Source organism: Aptenodytes patagonicus, chromosome 10 (genome assembly GCF_965638725.1).
Source record: "Aptenodytes patagonicus chromosome 10, bAptPat1.pri.cur, whole genome shotgun sequence".
Classification (NCBI taxonomy): domain Eukaryota; kingdom Metazoa; phylum Chordata; class Aves; order Sphenisciformes; family Spheniscidae; genus Aptenodytes; species Aptenodytes patagonicus.
Window position 1 is genome coordinate 17,754,999 of NC_134958.1, and position 25,859 is coordinate 17,780,857.

Consider the following 25,859-nt stretch of genomic DNA (forward strand, 5'->3'; position numbering starts at 1 on the left):
GGATACAGTCTACAAAAGAGAAAATCCAAACCCCCCAAAACCAGAACACACTGCTTTAAAAAAGGCTTGCTTTTCTTAGCTTAAGTTTAATATATGGTGATATAAAGGGGGGAGTCTTGTCCTGTAGTGACAAGGGGCAACGGTTTTAAACTGAAAGAGGGTAGATTTAGATTGGACAAAAGGAAGAAATTTATTACTGTGAGGGTGGTGAGATACTGGAGCAGGTTGCCCAGAGAAGTTGTGGATACCCCATCATCACAAGCATTCAAGGTCAGGTTGGATGGGACTTTGAGCAACCTAATCTAGTGAATGATGTCCTGGCCCGTTGCAGGGGGGTTGGACTAGATGATCTTTAAAGGAAGGTCCCTTCCAACCCAAACCATTTTATGATTTGCATCCAGCTTTTCCTAAGAGGTCTATAAATTGGAAAAGGTAGTGAACCACTGGTATAGTGAAAGGCAATGGTGGGATTGCTGCCAGTAGGAAATCAAAAGAGCAGGATTGTAATCAGGGCAGCTGTTGGTGCTGGGTGGTATCTCAGGCCACTTTTATTGCCTCTTGTCTGGTCTTGGCTCCCCAGTGGAGTTGGTTTCATAGCTGCTTTTTAGAAGATGAGTTATGATAGGAATAAAAAGATGTTTTGGGTGGCAGGGGCATCCCTGTTGCTGCTTGCGTGTCCTTTTAAGGGAAGGCAAAGAAAAATGTGTAAATCTCTTGCTGGCTCTTCCTTGCTTGCTGATCATTCTGGAGCTGCTGTTATTTTCTCTTGTGCTTTTTAGTGGCCATGGCTCCTGAAGAGAAGGAAGCAGATCACTTAGAAAAAGGGAAAGGATAATAAATTGGAAGGTAGAAAAATATGCATGTGTTTTCCATAAAACATGTTTGTAAGTCTTAATTTGGTAACAATGAATTTTCTTTTGCCTTCTGAAAAGAAACATCCGTATCTTTCAAATACCTAATAGTATAGCTGGGATTAAGCTTTAAAAAAAAAAAACACAACAAAAAAACCCGAAAAACCACAAAACCAAAACCACTCTATAACTGGCTGTGAATAAGCAATTGTTTGTTACCCACTAAAGCAGCTAGGGTTATGAAAGTGATTGCATGTATGTTGTTATATGGGTGATGTTTCTACATTCGTAGTCAATGAATAACCCACCAGAAAAGATTTCTACTTTTATTTTGTTAGCTTCTCGCCTGCTCCTTTTCCACCTCAAAAAGCCATCACCAATGCCAGACTGACTCCTTGATTCAGTTCAGAGTAGCTTTGCAAATAAAGGAGATCCTCTGCCCTGAGGATGAGAGTAGCCTTAAGCTTAGGCTTTTACTGCTCCTTGACCCTTTGTATTGTCAAGCAGCAGCCTGAAGGTGCTGTTTTAACGATTATACTCGTTCTGACAGGAGAGTTTGCTTAAAGTCATCTGGCTGCTAAGCCTTGCCGCTGCAACACTGTTGGACACCTGCTCAGTCAGTTCACACAATTACTGACATAACCTATCCTTTTTCTTAGACCTCATTCACCCTTTTCCACCACTCTTTTGAAACTGAACTTTCACAATCACTGCAGTTTTTCTTATTAGTAGTGGATAATTTTAATCAATTTATATTACATAGACACTAAACAAAAGGGAGCAAAGGACTGATGAAAATGAAGCAGTTAAATGAGCTGTAGGAATATGCTCCTTGGGATGTAGGAGTTCATCTGTAGGTCTGCGGGCTACTAAATGCTATGTAACGGCTTGATATAAAAAAGGAAAGGACTCGTCTCCTCTCTTCTCCTGCACTATATTGTTCAGAATTTAAATACTGGTAGCATTGACTAATATTTCTTACTATGTTTTTTTTTTTAATTGTATGTCTTCAACTTATAACATTACCTGGTTTTGAGTTCTGTCAGTGCTGTATTATTCAGTTTTGTAATTGGATGTAAGGACAACTGTGACATGCTAATTTTTTTTTTCTTCATCACTTAGTTAATAGTTAATGTGTTAGCTTTAGAAAGGAAGTTTTTTCAGGAAGAAAATCCTGGAGCAGACTCATGTTGTGCATATAAATAGGGAGACTGGGAGACAATTGTGAAGTAAAGTGTCAAAGCATACTAGATTGTGCCTGCTTAAACAGATGCCTCTTCCCCTTCTTCAAGGTACGTGTTCTGGAAAACTAGGTAAATGAGTACTCCATTTCATGGTGAAGTAATACAAAACTAGGCATTGTTAATAAGATGGGGATAGTCCTTTTTGGTGAGGAAAAACGATGTGTTTTCCACTTCCCATACTTGCCTGATAAAGTTCAGGAATGTTTTCTTTGCTGATAGCTGAATAAGCCTTTCAGACACATTAACATAATCACTACAGTAGTGTTTGTTACCTTGTCCTCCCATCCAAATCTCATGTCTGTCTCTGACCAGCAGGGTATTGCAGTGCTTCTCCAATTCTCATTCCTTCTCTCCCATTGACTTCTTTTACTTTTTTTTTCCTTCCTCTCTCAAGCACTGCACTTCAAAACAAAACAAAAACCTGTTGTGTTCCCTGTTACACGCTTTTTTAACCAAACTATTTGTTACTATTGACTCCTTACTCCAGTCACTAACAACTTTCTAACCGAGGAAGTTACTCTTTTTCAAAGAGCTGTAATACTTAACATTATTCACCATCTCTTCCTCTTTAAACTCCTGTATTTCTGCATCCTTGGCTTCTAACTACCTTTGAATGTGTAAAGTTAAGTTAATGTGAGCTTAGAGTTGTAATGTGTTCTGCAGATGCTCTAGCAGCCATGTTGACTGCTAAAATTGAATCTTCTTAACTGACAGTTACCCAAATTGGGGTTGGGGAGAAATGCCATCTGTGTGCATGTGGTTGTTCAGGGTCGGGAAGGACATTTAACCCAGAATTTCTTACAAAGAGTGGTTGGTTGAGATTCAGAGGAAGAAATTTTGTACCTACGAAAAGGAAAAAAAAAAAAATTTAATACACATGTCACAAATAAGTGACATATTTCTTCATAGTGAGATTCAGGGGGGAAAATATCAGGAAGAAAACCCCATAGAATTCTGCAACTACAAAAGTAGTTGTCAACTGCTTCTGCCAGGCAAAAGGCAGTGTGTGTTTGTTTGGAGTACCTGCATTTCAAATCTTAATTTCAGAAGAATTTGGTAAGTTAACCATAAAATGTGTTGTTTTGTTGTGGCTGTGTGGGCTTTAAAAAAACAAGAACAAACTAAACAAACAAAAAACCCCAAACATTTTAAGGAGAAATTAACCTATGTGTGCTGTTGTTTTATTGTCAAGCTGGAAGGTGGCAAGGCCATAATTCTGCATCTGTAACTTGAACTGTCATGCAAGGCTCTTAAATGTGTATTTGGTCTGATTGATACTTGAAAGCTTTGAGTAATATCTTGGGAAAAACAACCCTGCTCTGTCTTAGTGGGATACTGTTGCCTATCCTGAGGCTCTCGTTTGACAGATCTTCAGAGTATAACAATCTAAAATTGACGTGGTGCAGTGCTTGGTAACTAGGTTATGATTTTCTGGTTTAAAGTGAGGTGCTTGAATGCTTTGATTGCTGCTCTGATGTCTAACTACATGTTGGTAATTTTTTGGTGGCCATATCTTATAGTCGTGTGCATTTTGGCTTTGTATTTTTTAATTAAAAAGCAATGGTCAGGTACATAAGCCTGATTTAAGTTTCTTATATAAAACTAATACAGTATGGTTTTGTTTTCTGTGGTACTGATATGTGCTCTTCTCCTCCCCCAAGGGAGAAAACAAACTGGAAGAACTCCAACTAATATTCTTAACTGAGTGATAAAACAGTAACACCGAGCTGTGTATAAGAGCGGGGATGGAGGCTGTATCTACAGTTGGATGATTGGGTTTGGTTTCAGGAATGTGCTGGAAATATGACTTACACAGAATCGCGGAGTAATGAAAGTTGGAAGGGACTCCAGAGATCAGCTAGTCCAACCCTCTGCTCAAAGCAGTTCTCACTAAATCTGGTTTATGAATAATTGCAGAACAGCGAGGTCAGAAGGGAGCTCTGGAGATCATCTAGTCCAGCCCCATGCTCAAAGCAGGGTCAGCTACAGCAGGTTGCCCAGGATCTTGTCCAGTTGGGTCTTGAACACCTCCAAGGATGGAGATTCCACAGACTCCCTGGGCAGCCTGCACCACCATTTGACCACCCCCATGGTTTTAAAACAAACCACCCAAGCAGGTAATATCTGATTGGAATTTCCCATTCCAAGTTGTGTCAGCTGCTGTGAAACTGGTCACAGCTGTGTACACTTAATGAGCTTCACTTGTATACTTCAGTATAGCTTATTTTACTTTGATGTGAGGCTGTAGTTTGAGCTTTTATGTTAACAGGGCTGGCTGGCTTACAAACTGGCAGCTGCTGTCAGTGGAGTTGAGATGAACTGATGGGGAACTAATACAGGTAGAAACGACCACATACATAAGCGTTAACACTTGCACAAGTGTAATATGAGGAAGAGGGGTATTTTTGAGGATGGAAACTAGTAGGAGGGCAGGATGTGCTGCTTAAGCAGTTACTTGTGCTAAAAGAAGTGCTTTTCAAGTTGCATCTTGAGGTTTAAAAAATTAAAATATTGCATTGAGTTTCTTGATCTTGATTTTGAAATTATTTGGAAAAGAATCAGATCTGAGCTAAAGTTGATCTTTAAATAAAGAGAAGATAAATACTTTCAATTACATATTAAAAACTATACTCTAATTTTGGAATCTTTACATCCTAATAATACTGACCTAGGCCAGTATGGTAGAGAAATGACTTAAAATAAAACCAAAAGCAAAGTGCAAGCTATCTGTGCTTCCCTTTGGCAACGTCGCTTGGGGGGGAGAAACATGGCTTACCACTTTGCTTTTTAGCCTTTCTGTTCTGTTGTGATTTTTGGTTCAGTTTTGCTAGCATACTGGCCTGGAGTAGTGATCTGTGAAACGCTGCTTGCAAGCGCTTTGGAGTTTGTGATCCTACATGATTTCACTGCCAGCTGGAAAGCAAAATGGAAAGAAGCAAAACAGACAAGGATCCCAAATTCTAAAGCATAGTTTTCCCACGCCTTAGAGATCATGAAGCTAGTAAGCTTTGCTTAGCTGCTGGCTGATACTGTTACCAGGGTGTTTGAGTAGTACTCTTCATCTGAAGTAACTTGACCTAAGATCATTTGAGATGTATCTGCATTTGGGTCTTATATTCTGGTTTGCTTTGCCTTCTTGTTCCTGAGTGTCAGCCTTCTACCATTCAGGGATAATGGTATTCACTAGGCCTGTATCATAAACACTTATATAAATACTCAGATTTAACTGGATCTATAATCCAGTATTTAATTATTTCACTAAAATGCAATATCCCCCCCCAAATTTCTGCATACTGTTCTTGTTTAGGGCTTTTTTGGAAGGAGGGTCTACTGTTTTTTGTATTGAGCAGCAGCAACAACAACAAAAAGGCTTTATGACCCTGGGAGATCAGAGAGCTGTCTGTGATGTGTGCTTGGACTTGAGAGGCCATTCTGGAAAAGCGAGTCATGCTAAAAACTAAGTTGGGTATTACATGGGATGAGTTAAATACTGAGCTATTGTTCTTTTAGTTTGGAGAGAATAGTGCCCAGAATTCAGAGTAAATATGTCTGAGCAAAAATACTTTGCACAAAAATTCATCAGGAAAACTAGCAGAAGGGATGTTTTTAGATATATGCAGTATCTACATGTTCAAAATATAGCAAGTAATCTTAGGAATTTTAGAGCAGGAAGCAGTGGAAATTGTATTTATAGGGTAGTATCCTATGGAGCATCATGTGGTTGTGGAAGCACAGGCAGAATTGAGCAGAATGGTGAAACAGCCTAGCTATTATTAAATATATATATATATATAAATTAAGTTTAGTCCTAGTTTTTCTTCTCAAGGTTGCTATTCATAATGTAAAGATGATTTCTGTTGTCCAGGCAGTAGGTACACACTATTGTAGAGACTTTGTACTTCTAGATTGATTTAAGTAAAATTCAGTTCATTTTATTAACTTGCAGTGTTGAGAATTCTGTATGTCTTTTTTTTTTTAACTTGGATTGCATATTGTCATCTGAAGACCAGATTTAATAATGGTGTTTGTCTTAATACAGTCTTTTTGTGAGGTGGCCTGTTGAATACAGACAAGTGTTTGGGAGGAGTGGAACTCTCACTAGAGCTTGGGAGCCATGCAATGTATGAAATGGGGGGGGGAAGTTATGTGCACTGCTTTACTTTTAGGTGTTTAGTACATCTGCTTGAGAGAATAAGGTTAGTATTTCTGTTTCCAAAATAGATGGTCTATGTCACTTCCATGGATGTACATTAAGACAGAAGATGAGGCTAAAGACTGGCTTCTCAGCTTCAGTGATGAATGAGAATTTTTTTTTAATACAGATCTCACAAGAGAATGCTTTAGTGGGTGTTTTCTCCTCCATTTAGCATTGCAGTGTAAAAGAGATAAATAGCATCAGGTGCATGTTGTTTGTCTCTGCAGCAGTCCCTGTGCTGCTCTGTCTGATCTCTTGAGTCTTTTCTCAAAAATACATTCAGGGAAACAGTCTTTCCTCCTTGCAAAGAGTGATGCTGAAGTGAAAAACAAGGATATAGGCTGCTTACAAAGTCTAGTACAGAGATAGCACAGTTCTGAGTGCAAACAGCCAGCTTTAGCAGTGTGCAGTTTGCTGCGTTTATCCTGCCTCGGAGTACCCTCCTCTTTGGCTACAGTCGCTCTAGTAGTTGGCTTCCGGTATTTGAAATAGCTCAAATATCTCTAAGGTACTCTAGAGTAGATATGGTGGATTGCGTATGTTGTATAAAGAGTATGTAAGACAAAGCTCTCATTTCAGTTGATAAAATCAGCCTGATAATAGGATTCTGTCCTCATTGCACTAATTGCAGGGGAATGACTGTTTAAAAAATCAATTTCCTCCCCCAGTCAGCTGAAGGCTTTTGTGATAAGACAGTTGGAGGGAATCTGTTGGAATTTAAGGTGGCTGTAGTTTAATTAGGCAAGGACAAAGGTGAGTGTCTGTAGGAAGTTTTCCTTGTCAGTGTTGGAAACAACATACTGCTCCAACTGAGTGCTGAAAGATGCTGTGTGTATGGAAATGACCTCTTCATTCCCTGCTCTGGGCTGGCTGAGGAAGATTCAGTTTTCTTTTCTGAACTTCCTCAGGAAGCTGTTTGTTTTGGATATTGACTTTAAAAAAAAAAAACAACCAAACAAACCTAAGTGAATTATAAATATCACCCCTTAGATACCCAGCAAACCTGCAGAAATTCTTGTAACAGTTGCAAATGCTAATCATAACAATTAGCATTTGCAATTCTTGTTCCCACAAATGCAATCAACATGTATTGATTCTGCATTTAACCTTTAAAATTTCAAGTTCAACAGCGTTCTACTACTGAAGTGGACTTCCTCAAGAATAATTGAGAAATAATTTTAGAAGCCAAATAGAAATGCAGCAAGATAGATAAGGCGTATGGATGTCTGGTGTGTCCTGAAGAGGCTGACTAAATAAAAACTTCTTTCCTTCTTTCGATACAGCCCCTTACCAGTTCTTCCTTCTCTTCTCTTTTTCTCATGTCTTGAGTAAGAAAACTATTTCTCAAGGTTGTTACGACTTTATCAGGACAATTAGGGATGTTTTTAGACATCAGCATTTTATTGGAAGTAAGGTGTACACAAAAGATACAACATGCGACTGCAAGCTAGGCGCAAAGATAGCATTCTTCATATGGTTGAGTTTGTGCTCTGGTCATTCAGTTTCTTGTAGTTTGCTTGCTGTGGTTGAAAGGGTTAGAGCAGAGACTTGGATCTGTCACAGATAGCTTTCCTCTCTATTGTGTTTTGCGGAGAATAGAAACAACATGTCCCCTGAGGTAGCAGAAGTAGTTGCTTCATTTTATTGTCTGCAGGACAACTGTCAATGCTGATCCGCAAAACCAGGTTTGTAAAGATACTAAAAGTACTTTATTGCTTGCCACAGTAGGCTGCTCTTGTGCTGGCCAGAGGAAAATCTGCCTGTTCTAAGGTAGATACCTAAATATGATTTTCTCTGAAAAATGTAATAATCTCATTGTCCTTAGTGAGAAATGTGTAGAAATTTATAACAGTAGATATTTAACACTTAGTGTTTATAGGAAACTACTATTGAATTTTACTAAGAAATAAGGTGATTGAAAACTCCTTTGACCTCGTGTCAAAACTTGATCGTAATTGAGCAAACAATTGCTTAAAATCTAACTTGTCATTCTTGACCCACTTAACTTCTTATGAAAAGCAGTTCAGTTAAAACAGAAAGATAATTCCTCTAGTAAGTCCCCCTATACTTGCAAAGAAACATTGGGGAAACTATTCTGGCTTTGATTTCAAGAATCCATAGGAGCTTTGGCCTTAGTCCAAGCTCTTCCTCTAGGTGTAGAAGTCTAAAGAAGTGTTATCCTGCAAGAAACTTTACCTCAGGAACCTTGCATTATTTTAGGTATAAAATACTAACTTCTGTGGCTGTTGTTTGAATCTTTCCAAATGTGAACTTGAACTGTCTTCTCAAGCCCGTGGGTGGCTCCAGTGCTGCTGCTGCTAACAGCTTTGCCACTGCAGTAGAGGTAAACTGGGCAATGCTATTAGCAAACATGACAGTATTGCTCAAACTGGTAGCCAGCAAGGCGCTTTTTTTTCCTTCACAATGCTTGAAAGAAAAATCTTGATGCATAAGTACAGAATTAATCCTTTGGGGAAATTCAATCTTACATATGTGCACATGTGCCCAGATGCATGTGCGAAGGTAATAGAGTTGTATGAGAAAAGGCATGTTTTTAAAAAAGAAAAATGAAAACTCCAACCTTTGAGAAGCAGGAAAGAAATGTGGTGAGAAGGGGAACAAAAAATGTCTGTTCTTTGAAGGACCCTTGTAGCCCACAAAGGGAGCTTTCTGGAAGGATATTTACTTTGATGTGTTTATATCTCAGGGCAAATATCAAACAAGATTTGGTATTTCCAAGATTCTGAGCAAGGGATAAGTTGCATTACTTCCATATTGGTGAATTGCAGCTTCATGTATGACTTTATCCTTTAAATAATAATAATAAAAACCAACCCACAAACACATCTACTTGCCATTTACAGAGCTGGGAATGCTGCTAATTGTCTGTATAAGGGTGTTTAAGATGAGCTTAAGGAAACTCTTCATTTTAATAAAGCATAAGCATAAAATAAATCTTTTTTCCAACACTGAAGTTGTGATACCATCATTCTCTTTCTATTCTTTGTATTCTTAATACATGTAGAGAACCATAGGTAATATAGACATAGTATCTGGAGTTTGCAAAGTTCGAATGCTGTCAGTTGTCCACTTGCATTTCAAAGATACTTAATGGTCTCTGTTAAGAGACCCTAACCCTAGACTACAGCATCTTAGCATTCTCATATATTCCTAGTTTCTGGGGTGTTTAGGCTGTATGTATTTCTCAGTTCCTGCCGAGTCACCTTGATTTCCCCTAAATCAGTGGTGGGTAATGTTATTTGGGGTACCAAGCTTGGTGTCAGCGGGGCTGGCACCATTACCGCAGAGCTACACTGTCTGCCCCCACCCCTTAATTACAAGCAGTGTTTGCCGTTTCTAGAGACTTGGGAATTAAGTCCTTACAAGATTCCCGAAATTCAAATGTTGCATGAAAAATAGAGCACTTTGAGTATGGTCTAAGAGCAGCATCACAACAGGGACCTCAGCTGATAGTAGCACAAGCTAATTCTTCTGCCTCAGTTGTCAGTGCTTAGTAGGGTGAGTACCTTCACAGGTCTTCATCAGACTTCTCAGTCTTTCGTGAGTGAATGCAATTCTTTACAGATGAGAAACTAACTCACATAAGCAGTTTGTGTCAAAGCCAACAACTCACCTCAGGCTGCCTTTGAACTGTTTTCACTGTTCTTGATTGGACTGTTTGGGCATGCAGAAAGAATGAAAATAACGTATTACTTTGTTTGCTGTCTAACTAATGGGTATTTGATGTTTCTAAGCCTTGTGAATTTGAAATGAATATATTAGTAAAATCTAGGGGAGGTGATAGCAATAGATGAGTAGATGCAATAGCGTGAGCAAGAAAATGGAGAAGAAAAGCAAAGAAAGTGGAAAGACTGAACTTCTACAGAAAGGAAAAAGGCATGAAAAATGGCAGCCCCAGTCAGCAGATTAAGCAGTGAGCACCCTTTCCAGTTTTAGAAAGGCTGGTGAGTTTATGTGGGTGGTATTTTCAGGGTTGGTTTGAGGTTTTTTTTTTGTGAGGTAGTAAGTCTTCTCACAGTTCTCAGAAGCATGTTACATAGGTCATTTCCATTTTTCTTAGTCATTGCTTAGCTGTTTTTGTTATATTATCCCACTCCGACTCTGGGATTGCCAGTTCTCCCAGATCCAGTGGGAGCAGTGTTTAGCTGGTTAAACTGGGTTTTGTCAGTCTTTGCCATATCCTGAACCAGTTGGTGTTTGCACCGTGCCCTGTGTACCGAGCTCCAACAGTGAGGCATAAGAACTCGGAGCCGTTGAAATCTGGTACCTTGTTAGCCAAGTAGCTCAAACTGTACTGTGCAAAAGTGCCTCCAACTGCCGATGGAGTGTTGTACCTGCGTGGCGTTGCCAGGACAAATGCAGTGAATGAGCCAGTCAGGTTAAGTTCTTTGTTGATAACTGCAGATAGAAATGAGGCAGCCTATTTCAATTAAAATGTGAATTGTGACTTTTGCAGTCCTTTATTGAATTCCTGTTGCACCTTTTTCTGAACAGGAGCTTCTTAAAGCTTTTTCTTTTAGAAGTTTACTTGCAGAGATAGTTCTTCACTTGTTGACAAGATGTTTAGCCTGAGAAGCTCTTGCCAAAACTAAGACAGAATGAGAGCATCAGAAATAGTGAAGAAAATCAGTATTCATTAGCCGTTTAGCAAGCAAAATGTTCTGGTTTGTTTCAAAGATGGCTTTGTGTGTGTAAATCGTTACTGTTTTAATATATATTTGGTCTACTTCTAAAAGCTGGAGAGAAATAATCTAATTCTGGGGTAGAGTTGAATCAATTTGTAATGCAAAGGAGTAACATTTGGTACTGAATGGAGGGCGGAAAAAAGCTGTTTGAATGAAATATATCCCAATTGAGTTGCACCAACGCTTTCAGGAGAAGTGAACCCTGAGAGAGAAATGAGCGGTAATGTAGTACATCCTAACTGTTGAAATTAGAGCACAAAATGTGGAGGGAAAAAACCCCACAGCTTTTTGGGGTCATGAGAAGAGCTCACTTTCTAAACCTAGTTGCAAATTCTGATGTTATGAAATTGGATAAAGTTTTCAGAGGTATTGATTGTGAGAATAAACACTCCTGCTGCTGTTCTCTCTTATAATACAGGACTGGATTAAAAGTTAGGAGTACTTTTTGTTGCAGTAGCTGAGTTACTGTAACTGAAACAAATTAAGGGTAAAGTAGATTTTCCAAAAAACAATAATCCTATATTGCAGATGTTCGTGTTCTGATTCTGTTCTTTAGTTAGTGGATTGCTTGCTTGGGAGAGGGGAGGGTATGGAGCAAAACACCAGGTGGTCCCTCTGGAAAGGTAGAAAATGTAGCAGCAGGATAGCAGGAGACTTCATGCTGTTCGCTATGTATCTCCAGCTGCATTTCTGCCTGTTTTCAAGCCTTTGGCTCTGCTGGTTTTTGCTCCCTCATGCCATCTTCCCCTTTTCTGAATGTTTGCTTGTCGTGGCACACTAAGTAGTGCACGTGTCTGCTCTTTTAAGCAGAAACGCAGATATGTAAATATTGTCATAATGTTACTGTTTAATCTAGTTCCCTTTGAGAGGACCTTGTTTATTTCTGCAGTGTTATTGTTCACCAAAGAAATTAGCCTACACTAAACTGTGGAGTCTGTTAAATGTGATCTGTATGCATAATACATAGTAGCACAGGTACTGTAATCTATAGCTGGGCATTCATGAATTAGTGGTAATCTGCATATAGTTAGAACAAGCAAAAGGAGAATGTTCACAAAACTATGAAGTATGTAAGTTAGAATATAGATACAACTGCTCACACTGGAACACAGTGGGCCTTTGACCAGCTTCCTTTACTGTACACTTAACGAGCAACCAAGAGAGCCTACATCACAAATGCTTCTTGTAGTCCTTCCCTTTAAACTTCTTTATAACTTCAAGTTCTGAAATATATAATGATTAGAAACCTATTTTGCCTATTCTTCCCCCTGCCCCCCTTCCCTAGGAGCATGGGAAGTTCAGATGTGACATATAAAGACAGGAAATGTGTAACAAATGAGCCAGCCCTACTTCTCTGTAGCTATTCAATATGAATATTAATGTTACTTTTGAGTGTAAGTTTCTGTTTGTGCTATTATACAGTCGTTTAGACTTCACTGTCAATAGCTGTACTAATCTTTGGGGTTTTTTTTCTCCTTAGAGCACAACAATGGAAGAAACAGCTATATGGGAACAACACACAGTGACTCTTCACAGAGTAAGTTCATACAATTGTATGTGCCTAACGCAGGATACTGGTAGCTTTTGAAAACAATAGGAAAAAGCCAGATGTCAGGAAGTAAAAGAAAAGGAAACTGTCACATTCCTTTGTTTAAATTTAGAAGTGTTGTAAAAGCTCTATTTGATAGTAGCTCTATTTGTTTGTTGGGTTTCAGAGATAAGCCTGCCTACAAATAACCATGCCAGAAATAAAGCTTTGGATTACTTCTGTATGTCACTGAGAGTAGTTAGAAATCTAAGTGTTTATTAACAGTTGTGCTGTAACTATACTTAAATGTTTTAAAACTTTATTTGCAGAGGCATGAAACAATGTAGTTAAGTATAAATAAACATGTTCAAAACTGCCTTATTTGCTTGCCACTTTCTTAAATTAGTGGCTGAAAATAGGGATTTTGGGTGGTCAGCATGTGCGCGTTACACAAAGGAATGCGTACTAGGAATCAGTGAATGGAAAGACAGCTTTTACATTTAGACTGACTCTCCTCTTATTTGAGTTACTCTTAAATTAAATGGATTTCTGACCTAGCTATCATGAAGCTGTACAAGAGAGGCAATAAGGAATGAGTTGCTTAGGGAAAGTCAGAACAAGGTGGGATGCCATTTCTGGCAGCAGCTTAGTATTAAAGTGACCATGGAATCATGGCCCAAATACCTATATTCATTCCAACAAAAGGGAGATGCACAAGAGTTTTCTCAAGAAGGCAAATGATATAACTTGCTCCCAATTCTTCAGCATAGAACCAAGGCATTTTAGAATTGTAGCATTGATCAGATGAATGGACCTTTGAGACTAAAAATGTGTACGAATAGATCAGCTGGCCAGATGAAATGTTAGTTCTTTGTACAAACCTGTTATCTGTTGATCCTAATGAGTTTAATGTTGATTCAAAATAACCATTTTAGTACCTACCCTGTTAACAAGAGAGCAGTTACACTCAGTTTGACCAGAAGGCTGTCTAACGAAGTACCCTGTCTCTAACTGCAACCACATGTTGAAAGAAAAGTATAAGTAAATACAAAAATGTGTAGTGATACTTATCTAGGCTACTCTTCAAGCTTCCCAGAATTTCTAGGTCAACAAATTCTTGAGCAAGTATATTATTTCTATATGTAATTGTCCTTATGTTTTCTTCTTGAAGCTGTCTAGTCATCCCTGGAACCTGTGTAAACTTAAAATTTTTTACTCATATTACTGATTAAATCAGTACTGTCTTATATTCAGAAACAAACAAAAAATGTTATAGCAATACAAGGTTGGCTAGTAGACTTGGTGATAGCTTAGTTTCTCTTGAAGGGGATATTTTTCTGGTTAATTGGAGCAGTAACTTCAGTGAAACCTGAAAATGACGAATTCGGTCAGTGCACAAAGGAATAATGAAATGCTGCAATATGGTGTTACCTTGAACAAATTTTGAAATAATAGGTAGGAACTAGAAATAATGTCTTGTGCTTGCAGCATAGTCAGAAGTCCTTCTATAGTATAGAAGTGGAAGTGTGATTTGATTATAATTTTGATTATGATACTTTATGTGCCAAACTTCTGCCAACTGTACTGGTTTAACTGTTTTGTTAGCTGAATAAGTATCTCTCATTTAGAAGTTGAAGGCTGCTGGCATGTACTGTTAATAACTTTGATAGCATTAATTTAGTCAATTAAAAACAAACAACTTTTTCCATCTGCCAGATAACATAACCAAAACTCTTACGCTAATGTTAAGCAAATCAGTGCTTAGAATTTATCCTTAGCACTGGGAAGAGGATTTAGGAGAGCGACTGCATATTTGCTTGTGGGGTTTTGATTTTGCTTTTTATTTGTGACATTCTTGTGTGTTAGATTATCAAGTAAATAAGGTCACTTCAGTTTAGTCGGGAGGAGTGAAATGCATCCAGATCTGTTATCCTCAAAGAAACCTAGAAGTTAATAGAATTGGAAGAGACTAAAAATGCCACTCTGAGTGGTTGTGGAATATTTTCTGTGTGAGTTTATCTGCTCCACTTGGTTGACCTACAGAACTGCTAGAGACCATCTACTGTCAGCCACAAAAAAAAAACATTTTGAAGAACTGAACTTGCTTTCTCTAGTGAGGCACACTAAAAAATCCCTCTGATTTTGGCTTAGCTGAGGGCAGTAAGCTGGCTGTGAACGATGGAATTAATGACATCTAACATGCTGAATTTCTATGGGATAGATGTAAGTCAGGCTTCACGTTACTGGCTTCCTGTTTTATTGGTACGCCTGCGAAACTCTTTGGGTTCACCAAACTTTTTTGTACATTCTGTCAGTATTTGCCTTCAGAAAATAGGCTAGACAAGTCATTGGAAGAATCTGATTCAGAATAAATTTGTCTAAAACCTTAGTAAGTCCCCCTGGGAGAGGCAGAGAAGTTGGTGTTAGTCTAGATCAATTCTTGTCTCTTCACAAGTACCTGCTTAATGGCAAGCAGATTTGTTGTCCCTCCAAGTGCCCCAAAGAAACTATGTAACTGTGGTTTCTTTTTCCATTTTAATTGGTTTTTATTAATGGTATTTGATCAAAACTAGTTAATGAGTAAGGACCACTAGCATCTATTATAATGAGCAACCTTAAAAATAGGGGGGAAATACAAGTGGTTTCATAGAATCATTAAGGTTGGAAGAGACCTCTAAGATCGAGTCCAACCGTCAACCCAACACCACCATGCCCACTAAACCATGTCCCTAAGCGCCTCATCTACTCGTCTTTTAAATACCTCCAGGGATGGGGACTCAACCACTTCCCTGGGCAGCCTGTTCCAATGTTTCACCACTCTTTCAGTAAAGAAATTTTTCCTCATGTCCAATCTAAACCTCCCCTGGCGCAACTTGAGGGCATTTCCTCTCATCCTATCGCTTCTTACTTGGGAGAAGAGACCAACACCCACCTCACTACAACCTCCTTTCAGGTGGTTGTAGAGAGCGATGAGGTCTCCCCTCAGCCTCCTTTTCTCCGGGCTAAACAACCCCAGTTCCCTCAGCCGCTCCTCATAAGACTTGTTCTCCAGACCCCTCACCAGCTTCATTGCCCTTCTCTGGACACGCTCCAGCACCTCGACGTCCTTCTTGTAGTGAGGGGCCCAAAACTGAACACAGTAGTCGAGGTGCGGCCTCACCAGGGCCGAGTACAGGGGCACGATCACTTCCCTCCTCCTGCTGGCCACACTATTTCTGATCCAGGCCAGGATGCCATTGGCCTTCTTGGCCGCCTGGGCACACTGCCGGCTCATGTTCAGCCGGCTGTCGACCAACACCCCCAGGTCCTTTTCCGACAGGCAGCTTTCCAGCCCCTCTTCCCCAAGCCTGTAGCGCTGCATGGGGTTGTTGTGGCCGAAGTGCAGGACCCGGCACTTGGCCTTGTTGAACCTCATACAGTTGGCCTGGGCCCATGGATCCAGCCTGTCCAGGTCCCTCTGCAGAGCCTTCCTACCCTCGAGCAGATCAACACTCCCGCCCAACTTGGTGTCATCTGCAAACTGACTGAGGGTGCACTTGATCCCCTCATCCAGATCATTGATAAAGATATTGAACAAGACCGGCCCCAAAACTGAGCCCTGGGGAACACCGCTCGTGACCGGCCGCCAGCTGGATTGAACTCCATTCACCACAACTCTCTGGGCCTGGCCATCCAGCCAGTTTTTGACCCAGTGCAGAGTACACCTGTCTAAGCCATGAGCCGCCAGCTTCTCTAGGAGAATGCTGTGGGAGACGGTGTCAAAGGCCTTGCTGAAGTCCAGGTAGACCACATCCACAGCCTTTCCCTCATCCACTAGGCCTGGTCATAGAAGGAGATCAGGTTGGTCAAGCAGGACCTGCCTCTCATGAACCCGTGCTGGCTGGGTCTGATCCCCTGGTTGTCCCGCTCATGCCTTGTGAGCGCCCTCAAGATGATCCGCTCCATCATCTTCCCCGGCACCGAGGTCAGGCTGACAGGCCTGTAGTTCCCCGGATCCTCCTTCCGGCCCTTCTTGTAGATGGGCGTCACATTGACAAGCCTCCAGTTGTCCGGGACCTCCCCTGTTAACCAGGACTGCTGATAAATGATGGAGAGTGGCTTGGCGAGCACCTCCGCCAGCTCCCTCAGCATTCTCGGGTGGATCCCATCCGGCCCCATAGACTTGTGAGCGTCCGGGTGGCGTAGCAGGTCGTTGACTGCTTCCTCTTGGATTATGGGGGGTTCATCCTGCTCGTCGTCCCTGTCTTCCAGCTCAGGGGACTGAGTACCCTGAGGATAACTGCTCTGCCTGTTGAAGACTGAGGCAAAGAAGGCATTAAGTACCTAAGTTTGTTAGGTGGCGTGCGTGTGTGTGTTAGTAAAGATACATAGAAAGTTCTTGACTATGTTTATTTCTGTTTTGAGACTAATTGCTGGTAATTCCAGCACTGACAATTTTACTTTGTTTTAAGCCTGTACTGTTCTCTACTATAACTCCATTGCTTCTGTGTATGGCAGAGTAGGATTCCTTTAACTCTTCTTGGGCTCCATAAAGGTAGCCAAAACTGTAAAAACAAAAAGCAATTTTGGTAGTAATCATGAAATTTTAGGAAAGTAGATATCATTTGTATGCAATTTCTTTCTGAAGAAAAAACAAAAAAGCCACATTAGCAGGTACTATATAAGGTATTCTGTCTGTGTAGTCTACTGATTGGCTTTTTTTAACATGTCAGTGTGTGAGGTATTAAACATTTTAAAAATGTTTCTGCATTGTTATAGGGGTCAGTTACTGATTTGTAAGCCAATTAATGGCAGTTCGGAAGTAGTGTTACATACCTTGCAAAGATACATGTTTTGATCCTGTAATGGCCGTTTAAAAAGGGGATAATATGGTATATAAACTTTGGAAGATGAGCCACGAAAGAGAAGGGAGTGCTTTACATAAGGAATTCTTCTTGAAGAATGCAGCTTTGCTCACTTCTTGTGAAGGGTTTCTTTCTATGACCTTTACTTTCCAGAGATGTCATTACAAATTAGGGACAGGGCATGCTTTATCCCAGTAGTTGCAGTATACATATGTCAGTTCAGGCACTTTGACATGGTTCAAACATCAGGGTGGGGTTTTTTTGGGGGGGTGGGGGTGGGTTGGTTTGTGGGTTTTAGTTTTGGGGGGTTTTTTATGCATCTGCTTCAGCTACCTTAGAGAATCTGGAACAGAGCATATAAGCAGTGTCTGACTGTGCTGTGATTTGACACAGCAGTTGGTGAATTCCAGCACTATTGTCAAAAGACTTACTAGAAACTTTTCTGGAGGAGGAGAGTCTTGAACTTCTAACGAAAGGTTTTTGTTCCCTTTCTTTATTACCCTTCCAACTTCCTGGACTGCTACTTAGCTCTTAAAGAAATTGAGCCAGTCTCAAGTTCAGTTAAAGCTGATCAGGTAGCTACAGTTTATCTTTTATTGAGAGATCTTCTGTTTTTATATACTTAACTGTAAAAGACTTTAAGAAGGAAACATGCACTTCGTCTGTTATGTGGGTTTCTTCATACTTGGAACTCAAGTTCTGTCTGTGTTAGATGTGTCTCCTTCCCCCAAAGAACAGAAACCAGGTATGTATATACCTTTCTGCTTCGCCTATGCTGCCTTACTGTGGGAGAGCAAAATAGTACAGTTTCTTTTTTTTTTTTTTCCCTTGTGTTGTCACTACAACACCTGACAGGTGAATTTCTGATGTGGCAGATTTTTTTTTTTTTTAAAAATGCAATTTTAGTTAAGATACTTGTTGATCACTACAGATCATAGAAGATATAAACATCTTGCTATTTCCAGACATGTCTAGGAGCTAGATTCAGTTTTCTGAGGGTAGTTCAGTTTATCATTTATCTCAAGATGATCGTAGGCAAGAGGATAAATTGAAAAGTAGTAGGCTGAGGTTTACTGGAAGGTTTCTTATTTGAGCTCTTAAATTTTCAAAAAGATTTAGGGTTTGATTTGAACTTTGTAATTTGGAGGATTTCTTAAGGCTTTGATTTATGCTATTAGAAAGCCTTTATCTGACTTGTGGTCTCTTTTGACTGCTGTCTGTATATGAGACTGCATTGTTTCAGGGCTTCTTGAAAAGAAGAACATTAAAGTATGAAATTAGTCATCTTAATATTGGTGATTTGGTTTGCAAATCTACTCTAAAAAATAGAATGGCAAGCAGCAAGATAAGGTTTATAGTGAATTTCTGCATCTCTGCTGGCCTTAGCCTGATAATTGTGTTTCTTTTCATAAGTGGAGAACTATGAGAAATTTTTTTTGTTTATGGTGTAAGGAAAGAGAGAGGACATTTAAATGAAGTTTGACATAAATGTCTTTGTTATTATCTTTCTTCTCCCTTTCCTTCCCCACCCAAATACAGTGCAAATTGAATTCTGTTTGTTAGAGTAATGGAAAAACTGAAAGATGAGCAGTGGCATGGGAAAGGGGAAATATTACTGTTTTGAAAGGGGGTTTTGTTACATACTTTCATAGGCTATTATATAGTCTCTTTGTCGGCTATTTAAAAAATAAAACTGAAAGAAAACCTCAGCTCTGGTCGTAAGTAGTCATTATGATCCTTTAGACTGTCCTTCTGCATGGCACGGGGTTTCACTTAGTAATTCTTGAATCCCAGCCATGATTTCTGGTTGATCTGGCTGGAATGTATCTTGAAAAGATGTCCAGTCTTCCTTTAATGAATTAAAATGAATGTAAAAGAAAGCAGTAAGGTGTAGCCCTCCCCACTCCCCCCTACTTGTTAGAACAACTTATTTTCTTCACACCTGGCAACAGTATTTGCTAACTGTTGAAATCAATTCCTGAACAGTGAATCTCCAAATCATAGAATAGTTTGGGTTGGAAGGGACCTCTAAAGGTCATCTAGTCCAACCCCCCTGCCGTGGGCAGGGACATCTTCAACTAGATCAGGCTGAAGATGAGAGAGCCCCATCCAACCTGACCTTGAATGTTTCCAGGGATGGGGCATCCACCACCTCTCTGGGCAACCTGGGCCAGTGTCTCACCACCCTCAGCGTCAAAAATTTCTCCCTTATATCTAGTCTGAATTTACCCCCCTTCAGTTTAAAGCCATCCCCCCTTGTCCTGTCGCAACAGGCCCTGCTAAAAAGTTTGCCGCCACCTTTTTTATAAGCCCCCTTTAAGTACTGCTAGGCTGCAATAAGGTCTCCCCAAAGCTGCCTCTTCTCTAGGCTGAACAACCCCAACTCTCTCAGCCTTTCTTCACAGGAGAGGTGTTCCATCCCCCTGATCATTTTCGTGGCCCTCTTCTGGACCCGCTCCAACAGGTCCGTGTCTTTCTTATGCTGAGGGCTCCAGAGCTGGACGCAGGACTCCAGGTGGGGTCTCACCAGAGCAGAGTAGAGGGGCAGAATCACCTCCCTCGACCTGCTGGCCACGCTGCTTTTGATGCAGCCCAGGATACAGCCGGCCTTCTGGGCTGCGAGCGCACATTGCTGGCTCATGTCCAGCTTTTCCTCCACCAGTACCCCCAAGTCCTTCTGGGCAGGGCTGCTCTCCACCCCTTCATCCCCCAGCCTGTATTGATACTGGGGGTTGCCCTGACCCAGGTGCAGGACCTTGCACTTGGCCTTGTTAAACCTCATGAGTTTCACAGGGGCCCACTTCTCCAGCTTGTCCAGGTCCCTCTGGATGGCATCCTGTCCCTCTGGTGTGTTGACCACACCACTCAGCTTGGTGTCATCCGCAAACTTGCTGAGGGTGCACTCAATCCCACTGTTTATGTCATTGATGAAGATATTAAACAGTACTGGCCCCAATACGGACCCCTGCGGGACGCCACTTGTCACCAGTCTCCATCTGGACATTGAGCTGTTGACCACTACCCTCTGGATGCGCCCATCTAACCAATTCCTCACCCACCGGACAGTCCACCCATCAAATCCATAGCTCTCCAGTTTAGAGAGAAGGATGTTGTGGGGGACCGTGTCAAAGGCCTTACAGAGGTCCAGATAGATGACATCTGTAGTCCTTCCCGTGTCCACTGATGTAGTCACTCCATCATAGAAGGCCACTAGGTTGGTCAGGCAGGACTTGCCCTTGGTGAAGCCATGCTGGCTGTCTCGAATCACCTCCCTGTCCTCCATGTGCCTTAGCATAGCTTCCAGGAGGATCTGTTCCATGATGTTCCCAGGCACAGACGTGAGACTGACTGGCCTGTAGTTCCCCAGGTCTTCCTTTTTTCCCTTTTTAAGAATGGGGGTTATGTTTCCCCTTTTCTAGCCAGTGGGAACTTCACCGGACTGCCACGACTTCTCAAATACGATGGATAATGGCTTAGCAACTTCATTAGCCAGTTCCTTCAGGACCCATGGATGGATCTCATCAGATCCCATGGACTTGTGCACCTTCAGGTGCCTTAGATGGTCTCGAACCTGATGTTCTCCCACAGTGGGCGGCTCTTCATTCTCCCAGTCCCCGCCTTTGCCTTCTGTGGCTTGGGCGGTGAGGCTCGAGCACTTGCCGGTGAAGACCGAGGCAAAAAAAAAAAAAAAAATCTTTGTTTTAATACTGTATGGTCCTATTCACTGCTTACAGGCTAAATCTGGACTATCTTTTTTTATCATCTCTGTTTTGGGGGGAAATAGAAAACAAGTTTTTTGAGCAGTAATTACTGTCTGAAAAGCTGAATGTCGTGTCTTACAGCCAGATGCAGACTGCCATGTTGCTTCTGCTGTCACTGTAAGGTTATGAAACTCATTGCTAAAGCTGGGTCATGTTTGTCGAAAAGTCTGAAAAAGAAAGGGATAAGTCTGCCAGCATGGAGTGTATGCTGTGTGAAATGGAGAGGAGGAATTGACTGAAACCTGATCTTTTCCATCCAGTGACTGTATTATGCATAGCCAAAAATTTCAGAATAAATTCTTGAGCAAAATACAGCATTTAAATGGTAATATCCTTCTGACTGTTTTCTGGGCAATAATGGAAGAGCTAGATAGTTTGCAGATCAGTTGTATTTGGAAAGTTTATTTGCCACCCTCACTGCTTCCAGGCAGAAATGTAAGCATCATTGTTGTATCTTGAAATATCTAACAGGAATAACTTTTCAGAGGCATTGACCTTGCTGTAGTGGCAGGTCACCCTAGAGGGAAAAGATTGAAGCAAATTACTTTTGTTAAGATGCAGATGATTTGCAAGTGCTGACAAGGTTTTGATGTATTTAATGGTACAAGATCTTGGTATTATTCCTAAGAACTGAGCCTGCAGTCATACTACTGTGTGCTGCGATCCTGTCAGTTCCTGAGCTAAGCGAGGTCAAGCTGGGTAAATACTATAATGTGAAACCTCAAAGAAAGTGTTGCAGGAAGTGATATGGGTTTGAATCAGTATCTCAACACAGTGGTATAGTATGTTGTACTTCTGAAGATTGAGGTGTTACTAATGACCACCTGAGGCCAAGCCATAAAAATCCAAATGGGAACGCGAATACTTTTCTCTTGGGAGAGATTGGGTAGTTAGTCTGAAACTCTCTGCCTTACAAAAGTGTTTTTTTATTTATTTTTAATCTCTCTCCTGTTCTTGGATTGCATAGCATTGCATGGTTCATTGATCCTTCTTTCTTCCAAAAAGTTGTATTCATCCCATAGGACCTTTTTGTGTTTGACACAGGAATGGAATTGTGACCATGTAAATATTAGAAAGTAAAAATATTTCTCGTTACATTATAGGCCCCTGGATTTGGATTTGGTATTGCAATATCTGGAGGAAGAGATAATCCTCACTTTCAGAGTGGTGAGACATCAATAGTTATTTCTGATGTGCTGAAAGGAGGCCCAGCAGAAGGACTGCTACAGTAAGTGCCAGACTATACCTGGCTTCTGATTTGGGGGGCATTCATCTTTGTCAGTGGTAGCTTAACCTTCTAATTGTTCTCAATTGCTCTCAAGATATCTATCTGTAACTGTTTGTATAGTAGGTTTATAATACAGGTTCAGGGACACTCATTCCCCAATATTTTCCCCTTGGCATAAAGTATTATACTGTGCATTGTGATGTTTTTCGTTTAGAGAAAATGATCGTGTTGCAATGGTTAATGGAGTTTCAATGGATAATGTCGAGCACGCATTTGCTGTTCAGCAGCTGAGGAAAAGTGGGAAGAATGCCAAAATTGTAAGTGAATGTCTTGAAGATTTAAGCTTACTTAAATCCCATAGTTACAGAGCAAAAGTGAAATGGTGTAATGTCTGCTATGAAATACTTGCATGATGCAAGGTACTTGCATAATACCTGTGTGATGCTTCAGGTTTAAGTGATGATCATGACATGTTTATCATGTGGGTCACTCATGTTTTTTTAAAATGTGAATGATGATGTTTGGGTAGTGTGGAACTGGATACTTCGGACTCATTTTCTTTATGGTAAAGTTGTTCTCCGTTTGCCAAAAGCTCAATTCTCAGCTTTGTTTAATATTTCTTTGCTTTCTTGAGTGCACTTCTATCAAATTTTTCAAAGGCTGGTGTATGCTAAAGGACTTTACCAACTGTTCAGGCACTAACATAGTTCTTGTTATGCTCAGTAAACAGTTTGCCAAAATAAAGTATAATTATCTTAATTCCTATAATCTTGTAGGCTTATTCAAAGTGGTTGGCTTTTGAACTTTGAAAACAAAACAGGTCATCACTAAAGGGTAGTAATCTGGCTTTCTGTAGAAGTTTTGAGATTTATGTTACAAAAAATACAACACAAATGCACAATGTTTAACAATTTCTTAATTCAGGAAAACAGACTTCTAGGGCTTGTAGGAAAGCTTTTGTGCTGACAGATTTCTAGTGCTCATGTGCTTTAATAAAGTTGCAAAAAATTGTGTTGTGTTCTACATTTGTAGACTTAGCAATTCTTTAAAGTTTACACAAAACAAAATGTGTGGCAAGCTGTGCAGGGCTTTCAGTATCTGAAGTATTTGGTGTGTAGATTTATGTAGAGAAAAGCAATTAATGGTATAACTTGGTTCAGTTCTGTAACACAGCACATAAATCTCTAAACAGGGTTGGGTCTTATTCTGGAAACAGCTGTCTATGTTAGTGCAAACCAACTTTGAACTTTCAGCGGGAATGTTCCCTTTCCTCTGTGGCTTGCATAAACATTGCTTTGGAAGATTGGGAGGCTTCAAAGTTGAGGAGAATTACTGTCAATAACACACTGAGTATATAGTAGATTACATGTTAGCAAAAGAAGTTTTTAGCAGTGCCAGTAACTGATATGTGGGTTTAAGCAAAGAGAGAGGGCATTCAAATATGCAGCTCTGTGAAGACAGAATATTGCGTTATACTACAATCACTGTTGTTATTATCCTTTTTCCACTTTTGCAGAAGCAAAAAAGGACTAAAACAACTGTAAAAACAAACATACCCCTCCCCTCAAAAACAGTTTTCTAGTAATCTGTATTGATGAGTCTCCTGTATTAATTGGATAGAATTTTATAATGAGGATGCAAGAATTCAGAGCATTCACAAATACATCTGTATGTTTTCTTTTGAGTTTTGGGATTAGCTTGGCTTCTGACATTTAGTAACACCATGAGCATTGCACAGCCAGAAGGCTGATAACTAGTGTTTGGTTGTAGACTATCCGAAGGATGAAGAAAATTCAGATTCCAGTGGCTCGACCAGAACCTGAACCAGTGTCTGAAAATGAGGACGATAGCTATGATGAAGAGATACGCGATCCAAGAAGCAGCCGTGGTGGTCCAAGTGCCAACAGAAGGCATGAGAAGAGCTGGGTAAGAGATCGAAGCGCTAGCAGAGAGAGAAGCTTATCACCGAGATCAGACAGAAGGTCGGTTACTTCCAGTCAGCCTGCAAAACCTACCAAAGTAACACTGGTGAAATCGAGGAAAAATGAAGGTAACTTGTATGTAATTCTCTTGGTAAGACTTGCTGGTCTTTACAGGCCAACTGCTTCAGTCGATGTTGTATTAAGGGCTTCATGGACTGTATGAACAGTGCTGTTAATAGTTTGTTTGCCCATTTTACCAGTAGCTAGCTGAAAACTTAAGAACTGCTATTGTATTTCTGGTGGTATTTTTCATATTCCATAATAATGTGCTTAATTAAGGGTAAAGTATTATATAGCGTAAACAAATCCCAACTGTGCACCTGACATCTGGTCGTCAGTGGCTACGTACCTTCCATATGTATGTAGGATACTTCAGTATCCTTCCATATACTTCAGTTGAGTCTTCAGTGTCTGTCTTGTTTGAAAGAGGGAAAACTGTAGGTAGCATCTAAATTAAGCTATTAAACAACGGCTATGATTAGAGGCAGAGTTAGAAAAGAAATTGATATAATGGTAAATTCATAGCGTAATTCCACTACAGCCCTTCATGTGCCAAGTTCACTCTCCTCCTTGTGTTTCCAGTGTAAATGTTGTGTAAAGCAGTGTTGTAAATTTTTGGATACCTCCCTCCTTTTTTTTTTTTTTTTTTTTACTGTAGCTTCATCAGTTTTCTTTTTTCTTTTATTGCTATTATATCAAGAGTATGGTCTACGGTTGGCAAGCCACATATTTGTGAAAGAAATATCGCAGGATAGCCTGGCAGCAAGAGATGGCAATATTCAGGAAGGAGATGTTGTGCTGAAGGTATAGTAAATAGTGGTGGTGTTTGTTCAAAGGGAAAACTCATTGATATAACTGTTCTTAGAATTAGCTATCTCTTAATTCCATAATTATTGTTAGTAGAAGATGTATCTTTTTTTATTAAACTATTTCAAAGATCAATTAATTTAAGCATCAATCAGCCTCTCTAAGGGAAGGAAAATTATGAAGCCTTTTTGTTTTTTCGGTTTTATTCCCTAGGCCTTATTCAGACAAATAGTGCCCACTGTAAATGCATAATAGAAAACATTTGGCATCGTATGAGACTTTGGCCCTACATGCGTAGTTATACAATATAATGTTGTGGAATTGTGCTGTTGAGCAACACTAGAACTTGCCTTCAGGTTAAATTTTGTTTTTTGTAGAAATCAATATACCTAGGGACTTCTAAGTCATACTAACAAACTTTATTTCAAGATACTGCTGTAAATGTGTTGGTGCAGAAAAATATACCATTCCTTACTCTGCTGAGTATAGCAGTACTGGTTCAAAAAACATAACTAATATTTTAAAAGTTTTGTGGTAGAGGCTTTGTCTTTGAAAGATGAAAATAATTTTCTATATTATGTTATAGTTTGAATGAGCCCAATAGTATTCCATTGTGTTGTGGTAATTTGATAAATATCTCTAGCTATTTCTAAATATCGTCAGACAGAAAACCACTATCTTTACTGGAGACTCACTGTTGAGTTTTTTCAGTA

General features: G+C 40.1%; 1 protein-coding gene across 6 annotated transcripts in view; it reads left to right on the forward strand.

The window, feature by feature from the left end:
* The window catches only part of TJP1 (tight junction protein 1), a 173,736-nt gene that overhangs the window by 112,014 nt on the left and 35,863 nt on the right, over positions 1 to 25,859 (forward strand). For all 6 annotated transcript variants that reach the window (XM_076348318.1, XM_076348319.1, XM_076348321.1 and 3 more), the window contains 5 exons: positions 12,477 to 12,533; positions 22,233 to 22,357; positions 22,572 to 22,674; positions 24,128 to 24,407; positions 25,040 to 25,143. In XM_076348318.1, the coding sequence (XP_076204433.1) occupies positions 12,477 to 12,533; positions 22,233 to 22,357; positions 22,572 to 22,674; positions 24,128 to 24,407; positions 25,040 to 25,143 (669 nt within the window). The remainder of the gene's footprint in view (positions 1 to 12,476; positions 12,534 to 22,232; positions 22,358 to 22,571; positions 22,675 to 24,127; positions 24,408 to 25,039; positions 25,144 to 25,859) is intronic.